The 27,557-nt window shown below is 38.5% G+C and overlaps 1 protein-coding gene across 4 annotated transcripts in view; it reads left to right on the top strand.

The window, feature by feature from the left end:
- The window catches only part of RBBP8 (RB binding protein 8, endonuclease), a 107,454-nt gene that overhangs the window by 12,495 nt on the left and 67,402 nt on the right, over positions 1-27,557 (top strand). For 2 of the 4 annotated variants that reach the window (XM_066352535.1, XM_066352537.1), the window contains 3 exons: positions 9,289-9,385; positions 11,722-11,931; positions 25,332-25,374. In XM_066352535.1, coding sequence (XP_066208632.1) covers positions 11,823-11,931; positions 25,332-25,374 — 152 coding nt within the window. In that variant the 5' untranslated portion in view covers positions 9,289-9,385; positions 11,722-11,822. Of the gene's footprint in view, positions 1-9,288; positions 9,386-9,783; positions 10,075-10,239; positions 10,343-11,721; positions 11,932-25,331; positions 25,375-27,557 lie in introns of those variants that run through there. The other 2 variants (XM_066352536.1, XM_066352538.1) reach the window with 2 other exon arrangements.

Below are 27,557 nucleotides of genomic sequence, written 5' to 3'. Positions count from 1 at the left end.
CATCTGGGGCATTGCTCTGTTGCAACCAGAGCTATTCTAGCACCTGAGGCAGAGGCCATAGAGCCATCCTCAGCACCCGGGCCAACTTTGCTCCAATGGAGCCTTGGCTGCAAGAGGGGAAGAGAGAGACAGAGAGGAAAGAGAGGGGGAGAGGAGAAGCAGACGGGCGCTTCTCCTGTGTGCCCTGGCCGGGAATCGAACCCAGGACTCCTGCACACCAGGCTGATGCTCTACCACTGAGCCATCTAGCCAGGGCCCAGAACATTTTTAGAGTAAACAGAAGACCTATTAATAATTAGCGAACAACAGACATCAGCCAGGACTGTTGCTACTAAGCCAGGGCATATGGTCACTTTATATAAGAAGCATACTGGATTTAGGAAAAGGACGTCTATTTATTTCAGTCTTGACATCCACAAAAACATAGTTTGTAAAAACAATGATTGTTAAAACAATCATCTACAAACACATTGTCACCAAGGGTATGAAGTTAATTAAAGCATAATTTAATTTCACTATACATTTCTAATACTTCTGATTATAACTTAAGTTAAATTGAGAAGTATTGGGTGATGGAGCACTTGCTCCCCAGCCTATGTCATCAGTTTTGGCTCAAATAAAATCTTATAAAAATTAAAAAAAAAGAAGTATTGACTGAAACTGAAGGTAACTATCAAAGCTGCCTTAACCTTAGACTAATATCTGCATTAGGAAAAGCACAAATTCAATATTTAAACAAAGTGTGTTTTTCTTAAGTATAGTGTGAATGGGAAAAACTGGGCGAGGGAGAAGGGGGAGCCAGCCAGTGAGCAAGTTTGAAGACCTAGCTGTAATTTCTAAAGCATGAGTACATTAAAAATCACTATTTGCCAGCAGTGAATAAATTAATTCACAGATGGAAAAATTACCTTTTAAGACGTGAATCATTGTATTCTTAGAAGTGGACAAAACAGTGAATATTTTTTTAATTTCTTTTTTATTGATTGATTTCAGAGGGAGGTGAAGGGAGAGAGACAGGCACATTGATCTGTTTCTACATGTGCCTTGACTGGCGCTTCGGGATGATGCTCTCACCAGTCACGCTATCTAGCCAAGGAAAGCTGTGAATGTTAAGCATGTTTTCTCTTGTGAACCTGTCAAGTAATGTTTTAATTAATAGACTCCAAATGACTTGTTCCTACAGTTAACCTTTCATAATATTTTCCATTTACATTATTGTAAATTAATATTGTTCCCACTGTTGCTGGTAAAAATAGGGTTCTAGAGTCTCAAGAAAAGCATTTCAGGGACCCATGCATGGAGGATGAAGTGTAGTTGGTAGAGCAAACACTAAGGACTGTTCCCAGGTGCCCAATGTCTCTTCCATGACCAGGTGGCTTAGTTTCATCTGGCTGTGGAATAACTCCAGCCTTGTCTTCACTAAGCCAGGAAGAAGGGCCAGGGTCCAGAGGTATTGTGCCATTACTAGGCATTGGCAGGGCATCTAAAGCTGCCATAGTTTGGTTTAGTCCATGCCAATGCTTAGTCCAGCTTAGTCTCTGTCCCCAATTGGCTAGCTTAGTCTCTGTACCCAGCTGTGCATCGTTGGCACTGTGCTGCTACACCCAAGCCCGTGCTTAGAGCCCACACTTGGAACCCATGCTTGGGTGTGCATGGCTGCTACAAAGACAGAAGGAATGAACAAATCAGTGAACATTCAGACAAACGTGTACTACCCAGAGGAGGCCCTTGTTAAGATTTGAGTATACTACCTCAGGCTTGGGAAAGGGTAAACTTTCTTTCAATCTAACCAATCCCTTCCCTGGCTCTTGAGAGTTTATAGAGAGTTCTCCCCCATCCAACATCTTTCCTTGGTCTTCCAGAGGCTCATGCCCTCATCCAGTCTAATTCTTTCCTTGGCTAGGCACTTAGGTTCTCCACCTTGGCTCCTACTGCACATGCCTCAAAGTAGAAGGACCTCCCCCTGTGCCATCTTGGCTTCTACTGCACATGTGCTCAGCAGAGGGATTTCCCTTGCTGTTTTTATCCATCCTTCCATAATCCTGGTAAATGACCAGTAACCAAGTCTTCCCAGCCGCTTTGGGGATTAGGTCCTCTTTGCAGAGGATGGAGCAGTCACCTGGGGAACCTGTGACTCTTGTGACTTCTTAGTGAATGAAGCTTAATTTCCCATCCAGATCCCTCATCTATTAGGCTTAATGTCTGAGTCCCTTTGCTCCCTTCCTTTATTAATAACTAGCTACCTAAGCTAAAACCACAGCTTCCATCATGGTAGCATTATACCTATGTACATAGGACAATGCAGTATAGTACTATATTTACTAGATTTAAAGGTGAAGATTAGTTTTTCAATATCCCCAAAATAAAATCCACTTTCCTATTCTACATCTTAGTGATCAGTGGTAATTTTTTTTAAATGAGAGAGAGAGAGAGAGAGAGAGAGAGAGAGTGAGAGAGGAACAGACAGACAGGAAGGGAGAGCGATGAGAAGCATCAATTCTTCATTGTGGCACCTTAGTTATTTATTGATTGCTTTCTCAAATGTGCCTTGACCTGGGGTGGGGTGGGGGGTTGGGGACTCCACTTAAGCCAGTGACCCCTTGCTCAAGCCAATGACCTTGAGCTCAAGACAACAACCTTGGGCTTCAAGCCAGCAAGCTTTGGGATCAAGCCAGTGACCATGGGGTCATGTCTATGATCCCACACTCAAGCTGGCAACCCTGTGCTTAAGCCGGATGAGCCCATGCTCAAGCCCGCGAGCTCCAGATTTCAAACCTGGGTCCTCTGCATCCCAGGCCAATGATCTATATCCACTGTGCCACCACCTGGTCAGGATCTTAATAATCACTATTAAATTCTTTTATTATCTCTACAGCAGTTAAGCTCTAAGGTTCTTATAAATGCCTATGTTAACTGGCAGAGTTAAGCGTTAAGGCCAATCTTATAAACACCAGAGCTTACTATCTAACAAAAGTCCTGGGCTTCATAAACTTCATATATTAAAAAGATATATATATATATATATATATATATATATATATGCACATAGGTATGAAATATTGCCCAAGTAGCCACTACATTATAAATGGGTGACCTGAAAGAAAATGATGCCCCTTTTCATTGATAATAAATCATTTAGCAATAATAGGTCATTAACATTCTTGGTCAGCTCACCATCATCTAAACCTAGGCAACTAGGCAATTTTATTGTATACTGTACTATCTTTACCAAATATAAAATCATAATTCCTAAATTTGGCAAAGTATATATCTAGCAAAATTTTTCCCATTACTGATGTAAAATAAAGTAGTTAAGTGAATGATTTTTAAAAACACAAACACAAAACTACTTTAATGGTTTATAAAAGGAAATGAAGAAGGTATATGTAACCATAGTGAAAATCAAAATAAATAAAGCTCTTTATCTTGTTGGAAGTTGGCCAGGGTATACAAGGCTAATTTTTCTAGTTGGAAAGCCATGTATAATCTATAATATGTTGTGGCACTTTAATGACCACCTAAGACTGTCAAAATAAAAAGTGTGATACTGACACCCTTCATGGATGTTAAATATATCTTTTAAAACAATTATAAAACTAATCAATCTAACTGATCTTGGCATCATCAACTCAAATCACAGACAAAACATTCTGGCACTTGGGGCAAGATCATTAGTTGATGTATACGCCTACCCACAAACAACACTTAGTAATTACTATAAACAACTTTTTAAAAATTAAATCGAGTGCTCCTGTTGATATAACTGTTGACAGTTAACATAATTTTCTTTTATCTTAAAGTCCTCACTCTCAAAGAACCTTTTTGTCTTATTCTTACAATAGTTCTTTTGTCTTATTCTTAAATCAGCTCACCTCTGTGTTCATTTTAAGGGTGCTGAACAATATTATGTATTCATAATGAGTTTAATCACTTTAAAATTTTTGCCTAAAGATACAGGCCCTCTCGGCTGGGGTAGAATGAGAATGGGATGATGTGAGGAATGGGAGAAAGATGTGAAATGCTCAGCACAAATAGCGGAAATAGCCTTAGACTGGGAATCAGATATCCTTGTCCCAGTCCCAGCTCTTTCCTGGTTGTTCAGGTAAACCATATAACCCCATTTGTTCACTAAATATTCATTTGTTCATTATATATGCTAGGTCTGTGTAGTCCCATAAAGTAGCCATAGCCACATGTGACTTTGAGTACTTGAAAGGCAGCCAACCCAAATTGAGATGTTCTGTAAAGATAACATACACACTGGATTTTTAAGAATCAGTACAAAGAAAAAGAATGTAGAAAGAAAGTCTCATTCATAAATTTTTATATTGGTTACATGTTAAAATAATACTTTAGTTATTAAATAAAATATATTTAGTTAATGTCACCTGTTTCTTTTTACTTTTTTAAATGTGGCTACTAGAAAATTTTAAATTATATATATGTATTTGCTCTGGCTGGTTGGCTCAGCAGTAGAGTGTTGGCCTGGAGTGTGGAAGTCCCAAGTTTGATTCCCAGTCAGGGCAAACAGGAGAAGCGACCATCTGCTTCTCTACCCACCCCCCTTTCTCTTTCTCTTCCCCCTCCTGTAGCCATGACTCAAATGGGCTTGAGCAAGTTGGCCCTGGGCGCTGAGGATGGCTCTATGGCCTTGCCTCAGGTGCTAAAGTAGCTCGGTTGCTGAGCAACAGAGCAGCGAACCCAGATGGGCAGAGTGGGCTTGCCAGGTGGATCCCAGTCAGGGCACATGCAGGAGTCTGTCTTTCTTCCTCCCTGATTCTCACTTAAGAAAAATTAAAAAAGATAAAATCAGTATACTATAGTGGGGTGTTTTTCTTTTTCCTTTTTACTGAATTTGTTGCGGTGACACTGGTTAACAAAGTTATACAGGTTTTAGGTACACAATTCTATAACACATCATCTGTATACTGTATCGTGTGCTCACCATCCCAAGTCATCTCTGTCCAGCACCATCTTTCCCCCAAACTAGCTTCTCTTCCCCCATGCCCTACTCCTGGCAATCACCACACTGTTGTCTATATCAGTGATTTTCAACCTTTGTTTCTCATGCACTCATAAACTAATTACTAAAGAAAAAGGGGCCCTGACCTCTTCTTCCTTAGTAACTAATTTATTTGTGCCATGAGATGAAAATGGTTGTATTTAGTCAGGGGCACTGAACTTAGTAATTAGTGTGTGTTTGTGCCATGAAAAAAAAAGGTTGAAAATCACTGGATGAGTTTTTACTCCCTTTTTTTCCCTGCTCAATCTCTTTTATCTTAGTCTTCAATCCCTTTTATCTTAAAGTCCTCTGTCAGCCTGTTCTTATGATAAGAATTCTAGCATTTTTACTGTTTCCACACAATATTTTTATTCTGGTTAAATGTACATAATATAAAATTTATCACTCTAGTCTCTTCACTAAGCATTTTTTTGTCTTTTTTGTTTTATTTATTTATTTATTTATTTATTCACTTTTCACCAGGCAATTTTTAAACAAGCATCCTACGCTTCCAATGGGTTTTAGGTATGATGTGACAGTAAAATCCCAGCCCTCAAAATGGCAGCACTGGGCCTGGGCTGGCTGGAGTCCTACCTTCTGTTGCCTCTGAATGGAAGCAACCTCATCTTTTTCTCACAATATTCATTTTCTAAGTGTTGAAAAAGTCTGGGAAGCATTGTTCTAAGCCATAAAAAAAACGAGCAACCCAGTATTACAAAAGGTTTGAAATAGCTGCTTCTATGTTAAAATGTTCTCACTTCTTCAGGACTTCAGAACCAGGTAGGGGCACAGAGCTCCTTCCTGCAGGCAAATATCTACGAGTATGTCCACCATTTCCACTGGTAAAGTAACCATCACAGAATCTCATAAAGACAAGCCAAGAATGAATTCAAAGATTTTCTCCACCTACATGAAAAACTGGAATCCCGCAAGTGATGCCCAATTCATTTATCTACAGAGTGACTTTTTGGCAGGCACTGAGTTAGTTTCTGGAGATAAAAAGGTGAACAAAATATGGTTTTGACCTCAAGAAACTTATGATCTAGCAGAGAGACAGGATCAGTTTAAACTGCAATAATTGTAAGATGGGAAGTACATAGTGCTGTAAGTATCTAATAGAAAACACTATTAAAACAAGATAAAAAGATTAATAATGTTGGTCAAATATGTTTGTAAATATGATATATATTTGCTCATTTATAGTTTGCATTGTGTGTGGGGGACAGGCTGTAAGCAGGCTCGGTCATTATAGCCTGAGGCTTAGTTTTAAGACTAAGCTTTTCCCCACACTTGACTGTTTGTTGCATGATGTGGGGTGGTGCACTCTCATGAGGAATCCCATTATGCCTCAGATAAGTGACTTTGTATCAGAGACTTCCTTGTTTGTATATTAGATTAAAGGTTTGATTTCTACACTATAAAATGGGGCAGACCGGAAGCTTGCTCTCTCTGGGTTCCTGAGATTAGCATGAGAAGAGTGATTAAGTTCTAGGACAGTGATGGGCAATCTTTTGAGGTTGATGTGTCAAAATTCGCCAAAACACCAAGCATAACTTGGGTGGTGTGTCACTTCGAGATAAAAACCATAATTTCGCGATATTTATAGTTTAAATAACAAAAATGTATAATTGAAATGTATAACTGTATTCAATAAACCAAAACCTAATCATTTAACTTACCTGCTTAGTGACTTTTTTGTTCATCTGTCAGTCGGTTTTTTTTGTTGGTATTGATATTATTTAACTTGTGTGGGGTGCCGTGAACTAAGATAAGTGAGGGGGAGGGGGAATTCTTTAACTAACCTGCCTATTAGTGACTTTTTGTTGCTGAATTTCATTGGCTAAATCTTTAATTGAAGGTTGGTATTTTGTACACTTCAAACTCAAGCAAACGCTACTAACTTCATCTGTCAATCTGTTTCTTTTGTTGGTTTTGATATTATTTAACGCTGAGAATAAGGTCTCACAAAAGTACATAGAGGGAAAAATTGTGAGTAAAGCCATTGCTATATTTTTCAGGGTGCTAAATGTGTCTGGTAATTGGTTCCAGGCACTCCAAATTTCCTGTTGGTAGTGGCACTCCTCTTGATTCTCCAAGCAGCACCTTTCCAGATTCTCAAGCTTTGACCTCAAGTTGACAAACACTTGAGCCCAGATGCTGTCTTGAAATTCTGCAAATTGCATCTTATGTAAATTAAGATGGCTGCTGCTATTTCTAATGGCGGGAAACAGCACCCATAGCACAGGCCCTCGCCTCTCCCAGCCTCCCCCTCACTTATCTCAGTAATGATGGTCAATTAGAAATCCACACACCCCAGAACAGTAGATTGGACGATGGTTGCTGTGGTTATGTGGTTGCTGGTAATGGCGATCACAGGGCCCCCAGAGATGCATCCCCCACGGCATTCCACTGCTCCCTGCTTCGTCGGCAGGAAGTGAGGTCAAAGATTCCCTAACGGCCTAACCGGAAGTCCCAGAACTAGACGCTCTGTGCCGGAGTTCTGTTGTTTTGGCCTAAGACCTCCAGCACGGAGTGTCTACACTACAGCAAATGTTTTATCCTCGGCTACCGCACCTGGCTGTGCTGGAGCCGAGGATGAAATGTCCTTCTCGGCATGTGGCCCCATATTTCTCTGGTATGTGGCCGCATGCAGCCGCGTGTCATCGAAATGGCTATGTGTGTCAGTGCTGACACGCGTGTCATAGGTTTGCCATCACAGTTCTAGGAGAAGCCCATGCTGTAGGGAGAGCAGAAAAAGACAACATGAATAAGGCGAGGAGAAGCAGCCAAGATGGCGGAGTGCTGAAGGAGAAGCCAGTTTGTGCAGAGAGAAGGAGATGGGGAACAGAGGTGAATAAGGCTAGTGAGCTAGAAACCTTTGATTCTAGGAAACTTGGATAAGTCAGTGGCTTTGGAAGTCCTGAATGGAAAGGGAAGTGTTTTCCCACTGTGTGTATTACTGGCCCACGAGGTCATGGCTCTGTTGTTTCATTACTGTCTGTCAGATTCCAATGCAAACCTGCATGGGCCAGGCGGCTATGATAGTGGCCATGGCTACTGGCTTTACAGCCACATATTCTTCTTTTATAGAAATCCAAAAGACTTCAAGAGACAATTCCTTCCTTATGTTCAATCATCAATCCAAAACCCCCACCATACATATCATGTTAACTTGACACCAAAGGACAGAAGAAACTTGCCTCCAGTCTTTCCAGGGAACATGGGGGGGTAGTGTAAACAATCCAACACCACAGCTTAACAGCCTTTTGCAACCTAATCAGGCAAGTGAGGTGGGGGGTTGGGCTCTCAGCTTACAGCCAATTCCCCACACCTCTGTCCCTCAAAAACCTAAACTCCAAAAACCCTGTTGGTTTTTTGGTCCCCAACAGGCACATATTTCTCTGGAATACCATAGGGCACACCTGGAAATCTTCTAGGGCACACACTTTGAGAACCACTGGGTTAGAGCGTCATCTCAGTAAGCCAAGTTGCAGGTTCCACCCCGGGTCAGGGCACATACAAGAATCAACCAATGAATGCATAAATGAGTACAACAAATCGATGTTTTTCTCTCTTTCTCTCTCCCACTCTCTCTAAAAAAAAAAAAAAGCAATCAATAAAAAAATCACCCAATAAAAATTAAAAAGACAAACATTATAGGTTCTTTCCATTTGTAAAAAAAAAAAATACTCTCTATTTCCTTTACAAACATTTATATGAGCAATTATGCCTATGTTGTATTAAAAATGGCACGGTCAATTTTTCACCCATTTTTCTCTAAAAGTCTATTAATGAAGTCTTATAAAATTTGGAAGTGAATGATGGTTGCTATCACAGACTAATGAAGTTTCAACAGCCCTCTCCTTTAAAGATGCCAATGTTCCAATAGCATTGCTAAATTGGTCCAGGAAAATCCTGTTATGTCCAATCACAGGAAGCTGTGATATTCACTCTTTAAAATCAACATTTTGTATTTACGATTTTCTAAATACTACTTCCCTTTTTAAAGTTTATAAATATTGTCCTGTCTTCCTCCCAAGTGTTAGGATTATAGAAAAGTATTGAGCTGGTTTAACAGATAATTATTCTAGTCTGTTTTGTTTATTTCCTTCATTTGTGTTATTTCTAATGCTAAAACGCTTCTCTTAGAAGTCAGCATAAATAGAAAAACATTAGCAATCTGAGAGTTGTTACTGTCACAGGAAACGTTGACTTTAAAAGATATACTACCTAATATATTGTTCCAATAAATAATGCTGGTCATTTCTGATTCCTTCTCATTTCAGGTTCTCCTGACTTCCCATTTAACCTCAGCAAAACAGACATCGCTCTGCTCTCGGGCCTCACCACCCAGTCCTACCAGGTCACATCACTGAATTGCAGGTAACAGCTAGAAGGCAGAGCTCTGCGTCAGATAAACCGGTGTTCGTTCCCTCACCATTTAGTTTTAACTTTCCATTTAGTACAGGTCACTCTCACGACTTTTCCCTGAAATGTGTTTGTCAGACCCATCTGTAACTTTCGCTTTAACACCAAGGAATTGGAACTTCCCGAACAGAGCGGTCTGAGCTTTCTCCAGGGCACTGCCAAATCGCCGGGGCCGCGAGCCGTGGGCTCCCGGAGCCGCTGCGCTCCGCTCTCCCGCCACTGCCGGCGGTGGGACAGCCCGCAGATCCCACCCTTCGGGGGAGCCCGAGGGCCGCCGCCCCGCAGGCCGGGAGGGAAGGGCGTGACCTCCCAGGAACACCCGCGTGACGTCGCCCAGCTGCGGGTGGGGCGGCTCGGCCGGGGGTCCTCCGGCTCTCCCCGCGCCCCGGACCACGCGGCTGCCCTGAGGGGCTGGCTTTCCGGCTGGGCGTCTGGCAGACTGGGGAGGGAAAAGGGAACAAGCGAGCCGCCTGCTCCTCAGAGCCCCCGAGTGGGCCGGCATCCTTGCCCGGGCTTTGGAGCCGTAAGAGGAGTCTTCCCCGACCCGGAGCTCTGGATCGCAGAGGCCGCTTCCGGTCTGGAGCTGCGCGCTCAGAGGGCGCTAGGACTCCGGGGGGAACGGCCGAACGGCGCTGGGGTTGAGTGTGAGTAAACAGGCTGCAGCTGGGCTGAACTTGGGTGGCAGCGAGGGGAAGCCAGGTTCGCGCTCCGTCCGGCGCGTTGGTCTCCCGCGCCGGTTTTGGACGAGCTTCCCTGCGCCAAGCCCGCCCCGCGCATGCGCAGACAATGGTCCTGCGCGGGTGTCGCCCCTCCGCTCTGTGGGCGGGTCGCGCTGTTAGCCTTTGGGCGCGAGTTGAGGCTGAAGGCTAAGTTGGCGCCTCGGAAGGGAGCCTTCGGACCTTTTCTTTGCCAGTAAGAGGACAGCTAAAAGGCCGTGTCCAGATTAGGGCTCCTGTGTATCTCGAGGGGTGGCTCCTTGTGTGAGAACTCGTGTGGGGGTGACAGGAAAGAAATATTTTATGGAGCATCTTCATTGTGGTTTGCACGGCTAGAGAATGCCCAGAAACGTATTATAAATACATTTCTACAGGCCTTTGAGCCCAGAACGTAGCTTCAGAGGCAAGATGCACATTTCTGAGATCTTAGGGCACCATTGTGCAGTGAATAACGGTTCCATTGCCAGAAGAGATGCCAACAAAAAGTGCTGGGCGTGCAGGATAGGTTGGAGATGGTTTTGTGAGCCAGAATTTGCAAGCTCAGTACTGATAGATTGTTTTTGTGTGGGAAAAATAACTTTTTTTTTTACTACCTCTGAAGTAGATATATTTCTTAAAGGGCACTTTTTTTTACACTACTGGTTTTAAATAATTTACTACCATGCATTTTAAATTAATTATTTACTTATTAGAGAGACCGAGAGGAAGTGGGGGAGGGAAAGAAACATTGCTTTGTTGTTTTGTTTATTTATGCATTCATTGGTTGATTCTTGTATGTGCCCTTAACCCCCAACCTTGGTGTATCCAGATCACACTCTTACCTAGCCAGTGCCCATACTGGGCATTTTAAAATAAAGTAACTAAAACCTTGTTTACACTATTTACTCAATATAAATAATTAAGTTACCTACTTTTGGTTATTGGCAGTATTTTGTAGTTATTGGCATCACAACCTGAGCTCCATCTGTGGGGAATCCTTTTCCTAGCATTGTGTTTCTGTGTTCATAGATCTTTGCTGTGTGTCTTGCTCACTGATTATGTGAGAAACCTATTCAGATACTCAAGTGTTAATATGTCAGTCATCTTTCTTGCTCTTTTTAATGTCTATCTCTGTACTTATACAGATGTGTATATATATGTGAATATTTGTTAAATCAAGAAAATTTTAGAATGTTTTTTCAATTTTTGGTTCAATATTGTTGTACTCTGTATTGACTTAAAAGTGTAAAGAACAGTAAATCCTTATAGAAGGGTGTATCAATACTGACCGTGAATAATTACAAACCTGTCTTATCAGAATCCTTTCAATTTAACATAATTTAGGTAGTTACTTCCTTCTAGTAGGCGCAAGAGAAAGTTTGCCTGAAAATTTATCTTAACTGAAGTCCAGATTGCTGAAATCAGAGCTTTTCTCACCATAATTATCTTCTTTCATCACCCCCCCCCACACACACACACACATTCTCAAAGTTATTGATTGTAGGTAAATAAGGAAAACTTGCGAAGAGCTGGCTGGGCTCAAATTAACATAAAGGTAAATGCAGGGTTTATTTATGTTGCAATCTGTCGTTTCAGGTGTTTCAGCTGTCCAAAGGCAATTTCATACCTATATAATGTAACAGAAAAGGTCAGAAAACATTAGACAAATTTAGAAGTGCGGAGCGTATTAAAGCAAGATGAACATCTCTGGAAGCAGTTGTGGAAGCCCTAGTTCTGCAGATATATCTAATGACTTTAAGGATCTTTGGACAAAACTAAAGGAGTTTCATGATAAAGAAGTTCAAGGTAAAATCTTTTTTTCAATACTTACAGCAGTATTGTGCTGACACTGTGATGATAATAATAACTAATTTTGTCTAACAGCTCAAAGATCTCATTGGTTTGATACTAAGCTTTAATATACCTATCTAATTCTGTGACTTTAATGTAATAAATTTTTCCCATGTGGGGGAAATACTTCGTATTATATTTCTTTCTTACAGCCATAGATACTTTATAGTACTTTATAGTTTTAACATTATAGTAAAGTACCATTAAAACATGATTCACCTGAATCTAAAGTATAATATGTGGGTCTGTGTTGGAACATTTTCATGGTACATTTAGGTTTTGGCAAAACCTCATGATAATGGACTCATTAATTAATGGGTTCTGTAATATAAACCCCAGAAGTATTCTTGCAAGCCCCAGTATATTTGGAAATACTTGTTCAAGAAATGTTTTGGGGGGCACTTACTATGTGCCAGACCTTGTGAATAAAAACAAATCTTGTACAGTCTTAGTTTTAAGGGATTTTGAAGTATACCATTTTATTTGGGAATATCTAGAACCAGGTGTGTGTGATGGGGGCAGGGAGGGATTATGCTTTACTGATAGACCAGGCTTTACAATTGAATTAAGTCTAACCAGTATGTACCGTGCTGAAGGCAGTATTGTCATCGTGCCTTATCTTTAGGATTAAGTCTGAAACTTTCATTTTGAGTGACTACTCATTGAATGCAAGTGAATGGGAATAGTGCTGTGCTGAGAAAGAGGCCATGTGATGCAGTGGTTAAATCCATGGATTCTCTACCTAGACCAGGGGTCCCCAAACTTTTTACACAGGGGGCCAGTTCACTGTCCCTCAGACTGTTGGAGGGCCGGACTATAAAAAAAACTATGAACAAATCCCACACTACACATATCTTATTTTAAAGTAAAAAAACAAAACTGGAACAAATACAATATTTAAAATAAAGAACAAGTAAATTTAAATCAACAAACAGACCAGTTTTCAATGGGAACTATGCTAACTATGCGCCTCTCACTGACAACTAATGAAAGAGATGCCCCTTCCGAAGTGCGGTGGGGGCCGGATAAATGGCCTCAGGGGGCTGCATGCGGCCCGTGGGCCGTAGTTTGGGGACCCCTGGTCTAGACTATCAATATCCGAAAGCCATACCCACCACTTGAACAGAGGTGGTAACCTTGTGCAAGCTATTTAACTTTATAGTGCCTTAGACTCCTTACCCAAAATAAATATACTAATTATAGCTACCTCATGCTAAATAGCTTAATACCTGTAAAGCATTTGGAAGAGCATCTGGCACATTGTCAGCAATATATGTGTTAGCTGTTGCTATCATTCTGAAGCAGCAGACATTGCGTACTATCAACTCCTGCTGTGGACCATACCAATTAGAGACAATGGGTTACTACAAAAAAGTTGTAGATGTTTCACATACTGAATAGTTATTATCCCCTTTGTGGTATCTTTAAACTGCTGATTTCTTGGAGGAAACAGAAAAAGAATGACCAAAATAACACAAAAAAATTTAAATGATTAGGAAATCTTAGAAAATTCTTACTTTCCACCTTTTTGGTGAGGGGGAGGAGTGTGGATACTTACTTTAAAAAAGAATTGTCGGCCTGACCTGTGGTGGCTGGCACAGTGGATAAAGTGTCAACCTGGAAATGCTGAGGTCGCTGATTCGAAACCCTGGGCTTGCCTGGTCAAGGCACATATGGGAGTTGATGCTTCCAGCTCCTCCCCCTTCTCTCTCTCTCCTCTCTAAAAATGAGTAAAAAAACCAAACAAAAAAAACAAAAAAGAATTGTCATGAGTCTGACCAGGTGGTGGCACAGTGAATAGAGCGTTGACCTGGGATGCTGAGGACCCAAGTTCGAGACCCCGAGGCCGCCAGCTTGAGTGCAGGCTCATAGCCATGACCCTTTCTCCTTCCCGGTCCTTTTGATCGTCATAGCCTTCCTAGTGGATGTGAGGTGGTATCTCTTTGTGGTTTTATTTGCATTTCCTCAATGATTAGTGATGTTGAGCATCTTTGTCTGTATTTATTGGCCATTTGTGTATCTTTGGATAAATGTCTATTCAAAACCTTTGCCTATATTTTAATCAGGTTGGTTTTTTTTGTTGTTGAGTTATGGGAGTTTTTTTTAATGTTCTGGATATTAATCTCTTATTAGATAAGTGATTTGGACATATTTTCTCCCATTCTCTGGATTGCTTTTTCACTCTATTGCAGGAGTAGTCAACCTTTTTATACCTACCACCCACTTTTGTATCTCTGTTAGTAGTAGAATTTTCTAACCACCCATCGGTTCCACAGTAATGGTGATTTATAAAATAGGGAAGTAACTTTACTTTATAAAATTTATAAAGCAGAGTTACAGCAAGTTAAGCATATAATAATAGTTACTTACCAAGTACTCTATGTTGGATTTTCGCTAAGTTTGGCAGAATAAATCTTGATAAAACAACTTGCTATAGTTAAATCTATCTTTTTATTTATACTTTGGTTGCTCCACTACCACCTACCATGAAAGCTAGAATGCCCACTAGTGGGCGGTAGGGACCAGGTTGACTACCACTGCTCTATTATGTCCTTTGATGCACAGGAGATTTAAATTTTGGTATAGTTTAATTCATCTCTTGTTGTTGCCTGTACTTTTGATATTATATCCAAGGAATTGTTGCCAAATTCAATGTCATTAAGCTATTGCCTTATGTGTTTTTTTGTTGTTGTTGTTTTTTGTTTTTTTTTTACAGAGACAGAGAGAGTCAGAGAGAGGGATAGATAGGGATAGACAGACAGGAATGGAGAGAGATGAGAAGCATCAATCATCAGTTTTTCGTTGCGGCTCCTTAGTTGTTCATTGATTGCTTTCTCATATGTGTCTTGACCGTGGGCCTTCAACAGACCGAGTGACCCCTTGCTCGAGCCAGCAACATTGGGTCCAAGCTGGTGAGCTTTTGCTCAAACCAGATGAGCCTGTGCCCAAGCTGGCGACCTCAGGGTCTTGAACCTGGGTCCTCCACATCCCAGTCCGAAGCTCTATCCACTGTGCCACCACCTGGTCAGGCTACCTTATGTTTTCTTTAAAAGTATTATTATAGTTTTAGTTGTTATGTTTAGGTCTTTGGTCCATTTTGAGTTAAATTTTGTGTATGGTGTAAGATCAGGATTCAACTTCATTTTTTTTGCATGTGGATTTTTAATATTCCCAGCATCATTTATTAAAGAGACTGTCCTTTCCCCATTAATGGTTTTGGCACCCTTGTCTAAAACAGATTGATCATGTATGCAAGAATTTATTTCTGGCCTCTATTCTGTTCCATTGATCTGTATGTCTGTCTTTATGCCAGTATTACAGTTTTGCTTACTGTAGCTCTATATTAAGTTTTGAAATCAGAGAGTACGTAACCTTCAACTTTGTTCTTTTTCAAGTTTTTTTTGACTATTCAGGATCCCTTGAGATTCCATATGATTTTTAGTACAGATTTTTCTGTTTGTGCAGAAAACATCATTGGGATTTTGATGGAGATGGCATAGACTCTAGATCACTTTCAGGAGTATTAACATCTTAGTAAGTTTTCCAGTCTATGATCAGGAGATGTCTTTCCATTTATTTATGTTTTTAATTTGTTTTAGCAACACTTTGTAGTTTTTATTGTATACATCTTTCATCTCCCTGATTAAGCTTATTTCTAAGTATTTTATTCTTTTGGATACTATTGTAAATGGAATTGTTTTCTTAATTTCCTTTTCAGATTGTTCATTGGGAGTCTATAGAAACACCTCTGATTTTTACATGTTGAATTTGTATCCTGCAACTTTTCTGAATGTCTTCATTTCTTAATTGTAGTTTTGAAATTCTTGCTGAGATAAACTTTAAAAACTCTTAAATTTTTTAATGAAAAGTTGGAGTTTAACTGCCTTTACTACTTCATCCGCATTCTTTACTGCTCTGTTATATTCATATATTTTTTATTATGCTCATTTTTTGATAGGTTATTCTGATCCATGTTTTCATTGAAAACCTCTTTCAGCATACAGGATTGCTGATACAGTCAGGGCACAGTAGTGTTCATTTTGAAATCCAGATATCGTGGAATTACTATTGTTTTATATATTTTTTTAAACTTTAAGCTTTCTTTCTAAAAATGTCAAAACACAAAGCAAGTAGAGAAAAATTATCCCTTTCCCCCACATGCACATACACATATTTGTGTGTGTGTGTTCATCCATGTTTTTTTCTCATTTAAGGTTTACAAATTTTTTTTATTTTAGGAACTATTACACATAAATAAATCTAAAGGAAATAGCATAATGATACCCTCACTCGACTTTAGCCATTGTCAGTACACAGGCCGTCTTATTTTCCCTGTATTCCATGTACTTCTTCATCCCTCTCCCACTCAGTTATTTTGAACTCTTTAACACAATTTCATCTCTAAATACTTATGTATAGTCCAATAATCTTTCTTTAGCAAAAAAAAAAAAAAAAATTGGCATTATCACACTAACAAAACAAATTCTCTGGTATCATGTAGATAGATGATAGGGTTCAATGTTCCCACTTATCTAACATGTCTTTCTTAGTTGGTTTCTTCAACTTAAAAGACATCTCCATGCTGTATTTGATTAATAATTTTTTTTTTTTTGTATTTTTCTGAAGTTGGAAACAGAGAGGCAGTCAGCCAGACTCCCGCATGCGCCCGACTGGGATCCACCCGGCATGCCCACCAGGGGACGATGCTCTGCCCATCTGGGGCGTTGCTCTGTTGCAACCAGAGCCATTCTAGCACCTGAGGCAGAGGCCATGGAGCCATCCTCAGTGCCCATGCCAACCTTGCTCCAGTGGAGCCTTAGCTGCGGGAGGGGAAGAGAGAGAGAGGAAGGAGAGGGGAAGGAGTGAAGAAGCAGATGGGCACTTCTCCTGTGTGCCTTGGCCAGGAATCGAACCCGGGACTCCTGCATGCCTGGCCAATGCTCTACCACTGGGCCAGCGGGCCAGGGCTTGATTAATAAATCTTGATTTTTTTCCAGTGTAGTTCCAAATTTGTTGTTAGTGATAAAGGTCTGATTTTAAAGTGATGTTCTTTTGGTCATATGTCCAGGGCAAATATAAATATTTTACATTAATTCTGCTCTTCACTTAACTAAACTATTTTCTCATAGAAAATCTAGTGTGAAACATTGAAGAAAGATTCTAAGTTTTAGTATTAATTAGTCATTCATTCAATGAGTAGTTATCAAATTATATACTAGGAATAGTAGCAGTTGCTGAAGATATAACAGTGAAGAAGGCACAGGAGATTTTTGTGGGCATTGTATTTCTTTTCTTCAGGAAAAATATTTATACAATGTAAATATATAATGAAATAATAGTAAAAATAAGCCAGTTACCGGACATCTGTCTTGATAACTCTGATTACAACAATGTAACTAGCTACTTGTACTTTTTTTCCTTAACTGGGAAGGTATAAATAATGTATCCCAACTTTTGTCTAAGAACAGCAATCTCTTCCTTTTGATTTATAATACTGTAACCCCAACATGTAGACTTACTAATAAGAATAGCTTCAAGCAGCTATTATCGGAATTGCGTATTATATGTAAAGCTTATTCTTTGTGACCTGGAAGTGAAGCAAATGCAGTTTTTTGATGTAATTTAAATAGAACCAGATGTACTTGAGTTTTTATTAAACATTTGATAGTGAAGAATTAGTATTCTGCCATCTTCAAGCGTAAGGTTAAATACTTTATTCTTCATATAATTACTTTCTGTATTATAACTGGTTATAAGGCAACCATTAAATATTTATTATTCAGAGTCTGTATCTTATTCACCTCCACATCCCCTGTAGGTAAAAGTGCTTGGCACATAGTAAAAAAATTAGTAAATAGTATCTAAATGAATTGTATAGTTTATAGCTGGATTAATAGATAATTTTCATAATGTCAGTTTTTAAAGTCTCAATATTATATGAAAATATCAAAATTATGTATCTAAAACTGAAATACTATACTACTATTTACTTCAAATATTCTGTTTTTAGAAAATACTATATAGTATAGAAAGTTGGGAAAGAAAAAATAAGCCACCATTCAACAGAATGACATTTGTTAATTCTTTTCTAGTTTTAAAAGATGTGCACGTAGCTTACTGTATTGTTGTGATCATTGTACATAATGTTTTATACTTGGCTTATTTTTGCTATTATTGATATTTTACTTTATTAAACCATGCTTGTTTTTCATGTTGCACATCATTGTCATTGTAGAATTTTTACACATACTCACTTAAAACTGAGCCAGTTTTACTCTTAAGCCTTTAACAGGGATAACATATTTGGCAGATTTCTTCATTTTTCTTGGTATTACAGGATCTTTAGGAGAACTCTATTTTATGATGAGAAAGCATTCAGGAAAATAAATATTTTTTATTTTTTATTTTTATTTTTTGATATTGTTTGATAGGAACAATATGCCATATTCATCAGATTATAGAAAATGTAAATCTCACAAATGTTACATAGTACATAACTTTTTAAAATTGTTCTTTTTGTAGCTACACTTAGTCCTCACACTCCTGGGTGTCTTTATATTCCCTGAAAAACTTTAAGAGAGGAATACAGCAGTTGTTGTTAATATATTTGGTTAATATCCATGTGCTTTATGAATGATAGGTGTTGGGTATATGTTTGAGCTGGTGAGAGAAGACAATCTCTGGTATGTTATAATATATTGATCAGGGTACTGTTTCAATTTTAAATCATTTTACAGGTATTGAATGAGTACTATTTTTTAAAATTTTAGTTGGAGCTAGGCAAGTTCGCTGAGAGCAGGATATTTTATTTTTTATTTTATTTTTCCTTATTACTTTTTATTCCTCCTATACCCTCCTCCATCATTTCCCACCTTTCCCTCCTCTTGCAGTCACCACACTATTGTCCGTGCCCGTGAGTTTTGTTTCTTTTTGCTCAGTCCTCCCAACCAGCCCCTGACTCCCCCACCCCGCAGCTGTCAGCCTGAGAGCAGGATGTTCTAGGAGTCCTCTGTCAATGTGTTTCACATAGTTCCATTGAAAATTAGATCCTCTGTGGGATGACATCAAAGACATGCCTAAAGGGTGCTTAATTTTATTTTAAGGTAGGGGATCCACTTGGAGAAACCAGTATTTGAGGCTATTTGAAAGACATCAAACATGGACTTGTCCAGACTTTACAGGTTTTGAAGTATACAGTATATAGAAATCAGAATTGACTTATTAATTTTAAACCTTAACATCAGTTTAAAAAAAAAAGAAAAGTAATATTATGAATGGTAGTACTTGATATATATAATTTTTACTTAGATATCCAAGAAAGTCTACCCATAGAAACTTAGATCCATCTGAATACCCTGCTGTATATATCTCAAGCTTTTTTTTTTTACTTGACCAAAACATAATAAACCAATAGCAAAAGCATATCGTATTCAAGGTAATATGTATACTGATCACAAGAATATAATAAGCTACATGCATTTATTTTAAAACTAGGGAATAATAAAGTCTCTGAACTTTTGTTGAAGAATAATAATATGCTAACCAGACCATTTTGTTGTTGATAATATATAGTCTTTACACTTTGAATTCAGAATTAACAAGTTTTAATAGAATTTAATAGAAACTTCAGAATTCTTTAAATTTTAAAAGTTTTAATAAAGTATTCATTTGGGTACAGTTTTCTTTTGACTTTTTAAGGCTTTTTGAGTATCAAGTTTATATTTTAAAACATAGCTCACAAAATGGAATTTAGAATATTTTTCAGGATGCCACCATTTTTTTTTGTAACTGATTTAAGAGAGAGAAGAGAGGGAGAGAGAAACATTGATTTGTTGTTCCACTTATTTATATATTCATTGGTTGATTCTTGTATGTGCCCTGACTGGGGATCAAACCGGTAACCTTGGTACATGGGGACGACACTCTAACCAACTGAGTTACCTAGCCTGGGCTACAGAATGCCACATTATAATAAATGGTCTCTTGCCCATTACAAGTTCTGCCATCAACAACTAATGATATTTTTTATATTGGTAAATATTGTTATCCATTTCATAGAATATCAGGCAGATTTTGGGGGACAATTGGAACCCCTTTGAAGAAATGGGAATATATGCAGGTTCTAATATGACAGGATAAATATTTCTTGACTCAGTTTTGGATTATTCTTTTTATTATTTTCAGATGTTTCCTCAAAAATTCCAAAAAGATTTTTGGATAGCATTTATTTAATACTACACAAATTAACAGTGAAAGGAATTGCATATAATTTTGGTCCATAACATCATTGTTCTTCTCGTTATTAAGAATACTATCAGTAACTCTCACATGTTATTTTTCCATTTGGATCAATATCCATAAATTCAATAAAATCTACAAAAACTAATTTATCCATTTTGGGATAATTAAATCTTAAGAGCGAACTAAGCACACCCTAAATATTGCTGTATCTCATAAAGACAAGAGTTTTATCTTTGGAATTGAAATAATTTCTTAGGCAATTACAGAAATACCAGTAGTGGTATTTTTGGTAGAAGTTAAATTATTTGGGCTTTATATAAAGCCACTGTTTGTCAAGAAGTATGTTACTAGGCTTATAATTTATCATTCAAAACCAAAATAACTTGTTTAAAATGACAGTAGGTATGTTACATATGGTCTGTTCTGGATAGACAACTAAAACAAGTAAAAATTAACCGCAGTGATTTTTATTTGGAATGATTTTCTTATATTTGAATTCCTAAATTTGTTTCATATTTTATAGCTATATAGATGGGCCCCTTAATTTTCATTTTCTCCCAAAATTCACATACGAGTGGGTGTAGGGTTAATTGTAGTACAGTGCTTGGTCTTTTGAGCACTCTTTCCTCAATAGGCATCTCAGGTTGCCAGTGTTACAATCCCAAATACTTTGTTGAACAGACTACCTGTTCGTACAGGAGCTGCATTGTTGTATAGCCTCATTCCTTCCGATGGGTGTGGAGCAGGATTAAAGCACTTTATAGGGGTTCTAATTGTTGATGCCTAATTGACTTGATGAATAGCAAATGCTAAAATTTAAACACACACACACACACACCTCTGTTTCAGGGCTGATGTGCGTGACAGAACAAATGCCTCACAGGTGTTGAATGCTTACAAGATAAAAGAATAGTCTTTCCATATTTCCTAAGAATTTTCTTTTTAAGTTTATATGTATTTTCTATTGTTTCTTTTTTTTTTTTTAGTGGTTCATGGCAAGAATCCATTTTATCTTCGGGTGCACTTTTCACTTCTAAAGGCAGACCAGTTTTATTAGTCAACCAAAATCGGAAAACAAGATAATCTGCCAAAAAGTAAATTTTCACATACTTTGGGAAGGGTAGAAGAGAGTGGAAAACTGCAGACTGTAGTTTAAAAAAAATCAAAAGGTCACACCAGTTTTTATTTTTAACATTCTTAGAGAATATTTTCCCTTTATTTTATTTTTTATATTTTGTTTTCCAACTCTCCTAGGGCAATTATTTTTTTATAATTTCTTTTAGCTTTTTATAGATTTACATATAACTGTAAGAAACAGTACAGACAGATACCTTATACCCTTTACCTAGTTTTCCCCAATGGTAGTGTCTTGAATAACTATAGTGCAATATCACAACCAAGAAGTTGACATTGGTATAATCTACTAACTTTATTCAAATTCCTTCAGTTTTACATGCACTTAAGTGTGTGTGTATATAGTTCTTTGCAATTTATTTATTTAAAGTTTTGTTTATTCATTTTAGCAAGAGAGAAAAAGAGAGAGACAGGAACAAAGATCTGTTCCTGTATGTGCCCTGACTGGGATTGAATAGGCAACCTCCATGCTTCAGGATGATGCTCTAACCAACTAAGCTGTCTGGCCAGGGCAGTTCTTTGCAATTTAATCAAAGTCATGCCACCCTTTTAAGTGCCCAGCCACCTTCCTACCACACCTCCAACTTCTGGCCACCCATAATCTGTTCTCCATCCCTATCATTTTGTCATTTAAAAAATGTTATTTAAGTGAAATAATACAGGCTATACCCTTTAATATGGGTTTATTAGTCTAATTCCCTTGTGATCCACCTAAGTCCCTGCATATAGAAATACTTCATTCCATTTTATTGCTGAGTAGTACAAGGATGTCCCACAGTTTGGTTTTTCAACAATTCACACACATTTAAGGACATTTGGGGTGTTTCTGGTGTTTGGCTATTAGGAATAAAGTTGTTGTGAACATTTGGTTTTAGATTTATTTATAAGATTTTTTCACTATTTTATTTATAACATTTTATTTGTTCATATTATAGGTCATAGAAATGAGGATAAAATGTATCACAGCAGTTAGATATTTCCTAGAAGTGGAATTTGAGGCTCACTCTTCCTACCAGGAGAACACCTTGTGCCTTTTCCTCTGCGTCTCTTCTTCTCCCGCAGGCGTGCATTCCTAAACATTAATGGTCCCCAGGAAGACCTGCAACTGGGGAGGCAATGGACGGCAACATCCCATCAGGGCTAACCCCCTAAACCTGGCTCCATCCCATCAGGGCTAACCCCCCAAACCTGTCTCCATGGCCCCCTTTGCTCTGACTTTCCAGTGAGCCAGAGCAGCCCCGGCTGGGCTCTCCTGTTGCTACTTACATCCTAAACCTTTCCTTGTTTCACTGTCCCCAGCTTTAATAAACGTACTCTCAAAAATTTTTTAAAAAGAAAGAAATTTGAGATATAGGGCAAAAGTGTAATGCAAAAAAATTTTCTAGGGCCTTTATTAATTTCATAATATCTGTATTTCCTGACATTAAGTTATTTTCACTTGGTGAAATACGAAGAGGTGGCTTTCATATCAGTATCTATGTGACTTAACTTCATCACTAGTTAGCACCATGGAAGAGGAGATGATGGGGAAATATATAGGTTTGTTTTTAAAACTCTTTATTTGTATTATATTGTTCAAAATATTGTTCTAAATTAAACAGATAATTAAAATCTTGTTCTTAGACATGACAGATTTATTAATGTTTCTGTTTACAGTATATGGAAAACTTTTCTAAATGTATAACTTACTCTAATCTATAAACTACCAAAGGCAAATAATACTTTAAAAATTTTTTTAGAAATCAGTAAACTAATAACTATTTATTGGGGACTATCTCTGCCCCAAATAAAATAAATTCTTGAGTAGATACAGAAATTTAAAACTTCCTAAGAATTTCTTTTTACTATGTAACATCAAAGTTTCCCAAGTTTATTTTTTGTGTAATGTGTAGACACTTTTGGGACAATGTATTATTATTTTTTAATTGAATTTCTTGGGGTAGCAGTGGTAATTCTACAGGTTTCAGGTGCCCAGTTCTACAGCACGTCTCTGTGCATCATATTGTGGGTTCAGTCTCCCAGTCTAGGCATTATTTCTAAAAAGTAAGTAAATATTCACAACTGGGAAAATTATAGAATAGTAAAAAAAGTTGATTTAGGTACCAAAGAAAGTACACACAGAAGCCTTTCTCCCCTTTATGATAATCACATTGCAGACAATAGCATAGACAAAACCAAATAGTTTAGTATTGTTAAATAGACTTAATTACTTTATTTAATGATGTTAATAGCCGTATATTATTTCATCAAATTTTACTTAAACATCTGATTTTAAGCATTTTATATTGCTATATTGTTTACTAGTCTTTATGAGTTTCTTTATATTATAATTTGGATTATATTCTTTTTTTTTTTTTTTTTTCACTCCTCCAAAGCTGGAAACGGGAAGAGACAGCCAGACAGACTCCCGCATGCGCCCGACCGGAATCCACCCGGCACGCCCACCAGGGGCGACGCTCTGTCCACCAGGGGGCAATGCTCTGCCCCTCCGGGGCGTCGCTCCGCTGCGACCAGAGCCACTCTAGTGCCTGGGGCAGAGGCCAAGGAGCCATCCCCAGCGCCCGGGCCATCCCCGCTCCAATGGAGCCCCGGCTGCGGGAGGGGAAGAGAGAGACAGAGAGGAAGGGGGGGGTGGAGAAGCAAATGGGCACCTCTCCTATGTGCCCTGGCCAGGAATCGAACCGGGGTCCCCTGCACGCCAGGCCGATGCTCCACCGCTAAGCCAACCAGCCAGGGCCTGGATTATATTCTTAAGTTAGAATCCAAGATGTAATATAATTCTTAAAAAAAAAAAAAGTCCTGCCTAACCAGGTGGTGGTGCAATGGATAGAGCATCAGGCTGGAACACAGAAGACAGAGGTTCAAAATCCCAAGGTTGCCGTGCCAGCTCGCCAGCTTGAACACGGGGTCACTGGCTTGAGCTTGGGATCATAGACATGACCCCATGGTTGCTGGCTTGAGCAAGGGGTCACTCACTGTGCTGTAGCCTCCCAGGTCAAGGCACTAATGAGAAGGCAATCAATGAACAATGAAGGTGCCGCAACAAAGAATTGATGCTTCTCATCTCTTCCTATCAATCTGTCTGTATGTCCCTCTCTCTGTCTCTGTCACACACACACACAAAGAAAAGTCCTAAATTGCTTTCTAAAAAATTGTGTCAATTTATAATATATCCAGCCACGTATGGGAATGTAGATTTATAACACTTTTGTCAACATTGGGTATTATAATTTTGCTAAGAAGTTTCTTTTTGTTTGGATTTATATTTAGTTGTCAGTGATGTTGGATATATTTTCATGTTGTTTAATGGCTGTATTTTCTCCTTTTAATTATTGTTTCTGAAAATGTAAAATGCCACTCTATTTTATCTGTTTCTTCCTTGCAGTTTCAATGTCCATCAGCCTGCGTCTGTCACAAACTACCCGAATTCCATTGGCCGTGGTCTTCTTTTATATTTTGTGTCACACTCAAGATTAAAAATACGTAGAGCATATCTTGAGATAAAAACACAAGTGCCCTTTGTTAAGTACATACTTTTTGTAAGCAGTTTTGCTTCTAGTCCAGGCCTTCCTGCCACAATCTATTTTAATCCCAGAAGACTTGAGCCTACATAAGCACTTGTTAGCAAATGCTGCATGGGCCGTGTTAGAACATAGGCCTTCATTTATACTGAACTTCTAATTACATGCTTGCCCCTGCTATTAGAAAGGAAGTAACTCACTTTAGGGGGAAAAAATTTCATTCTAGTTGGCTGTCATATAGTAGACTAAAAGCAATAATGTTACAGAGAAAGTTTTGCGACTTCAGAGTATAAGTAAGAGAAAGAACTTTCTGAAACTAATGGGACCTGGCTCATTATTCAGAGGGCAGTCTGAAGTGACTTAATAGTGGAGCATTAGACTCAGAAAGAAATTTAGATTAACTGCTTTAGAAATGGTAAAATGTATAAATAAAATAGTTTTTTCCTTTATATTTTTCAGGTTTACAAGTAAAAGTAGCCAAGCTGAAGAAGGAACGGATTTTGTAAGTATCAATACATAACACTAATGTCTTATTTGTAAAGTAATTGATACTGATGTCCTATTTGACCTCAATGTCTTATTGATAAATTAGCTTTGCTTATTGTGGCTAGTTGACAGTAAGTTTTTCAAACTTCTGAAGCAAAAAGAATAACTTAGTTTGAGTATAGTCTTAGTTAATATTTTCATATATTTTAATATAATTTTTTCCAAAAAGTTTTTACTAAGATGGGAACTGATCTTTAAACTCATTTTGATCTGTCAACACCATTCTTTTCTCAACTATGATCAACACCTGGAGGAGTTTAAGATACTGTAAGGAAGGGAGACAGAATAATTTTTGGATTTCTAAAGTCATGTAGGAAATGGGAACTAAATACTCTAGACCCCTTTTAATTTGTTTGAAATTACCAGTGGTTCCAAATTGTTTTGGTTGTTAAGCCCAGAATCAGTTGATTTTCTAAGTCAGGAGTAGATTTTTACTCATGGTTCTTTAGAGCTTCTACATCCAGGAATCTGAAACAACGCATAGTAGAATGAATATTATTACCTATAACAAGAATTAATGTCATTTCGACTAATATTGCATTTGCTTTATGGCATATACCAGTGGATCTCAGTCATTTCCTATTCATAAAGCTTCCAAGGCTGCAGCCAAAAGCTAGAGTTTACCGAGCACCCATCAAACAAAACTAGCTGTTTTCCCCATTATACTCTGAAAATGAAAACTGTAGTTTTTCTTTACACCTAGAAAGTAATGTTAGAAGATGACTTAGATTCAGAAATATAAAATAATAAATTTTTAAAACAATTTTTAGGAATAATATTTTGATTATTTTTAATTAGTGACACTTTCAAATGTTTTTGCATTGTTGAAAGTATATATGTGTTCTAACCTTAAAGATGGTATTTTAAACATCCTTACCTATAAATAATCCATTTCTCTGTTTCTGTGGTAGACCTGTGTTTAGTTTCCACATGGGGATGTTTCTTTACTTGAGAGGAAATTATTTCTGAAAAGTGAGTTTAGGATATGTATCTTTTAGTTAGGATTATTTCGTACTGTGAGGGGGAAAACACCACCAGAAGTGGCTTATTCTTCCTTAGGGAGATTCTAGGCCTCGTTATTCAGTGACTTAGAAATCGTTGAAGACCTAAGCTATTTATGTCTTTTTTGTTTCCTGCCCTCTTTGGTGTTGTGGCTTGTCCTGTTAACCTTCAGTCACAGCAAAACATGGAGATAGTCGTCATCATTCTAGTTATCACTTGCAGAACTTCCTGTGCCCCTTTTTACTAAGTATAAAAGTTTGCCAGAAGCAACCCCCAGCAGACTTACTCTCACTGATGATTATTGTGTGCTCATTCCTGAACAATACCTGGCAAAGGAAATGAAATAAACATGGTTCCCTTAGACTAATAACTGTACTTCATATGTATTCTAGGATTGAGCAAATAAGTAAATGCGTTATTGATAATGAGGGACAAGTTTCTGACTGTCAGGGGAAAGGAGTTACAAATAAGAAGAAGGAGAATGTTAAAATGAACCCTGTGCTGCTGGATAGGAATTAAAGTTATTAGTATGAATTCATGGTTTTTAATACATATAAAAATAGATATAGGCCCTGGCCGGTTGGCTCAGCGGTAGAGCGTCGGCCTGGCGTGCGGGGGACCCAGGTTCGATTCCCGGCCAGGGCACACGGGAGAAGCGCCCATTTGCTTCTCCACCCCCCCCCCTCCTTCCTCTCTGTTCTCTCTCTTCCCCTCCCGCAGCCGGGGCTCCATTGGAGCAAGGATGGCCCGGGCGCTGGGGATGGCTCCTTGGCCTCTGCCCCAGGCTCTAGAGTGGCTCTGGTCGCGGCAGAGCGACGCCCCGGATGGGCATAGCATCGCCCCCCGGATGGGCATAGCATCGCCCCTGGTGGGCGTGCCAGGTGGATCCTGGTCGGGCGCATGCGGGAGTCTGTCTGACTGTCTCTCCCCGTTTCCAGCTTCAGAAAAATACAGAAAAAAGGAAAAAAAAATAGATATAGATATGTATTCATGTGTGTGAGGACACATGTATTTTCTAGGCTTGACCCCCTGAGAGGACCTAGAAACAGTGATTCTCTAAAGAGGATTCTCTAGTAAAAGGAATCAAGGTTATTTGCAAAGTACAATATGAGCTGGGAACATCTTGTAGTGTCAGAA

Source organism: Saccopteryx leptura, chromosome 11 (genome assembly GCF_036850995.1).
Source record: "Saccopteryx leptura isolate mSacLep1 chromosome 11, mSacLep1_pri_phased_curated, whole genome shotgun sequence".
Taxonomy (NCBI): domain Eukaryota; kingdom Metazoa; phylum Chordata; class Mammalia; order Chiroptera; family Emballonuridae; genus Saccopteryx; species Saccopteryx leptura.
The sequence above is the reverse complement of the archived record's forward strand: the minus strand, read 5'-3'. Positions and strand labels throughout refer to the sequence as shown.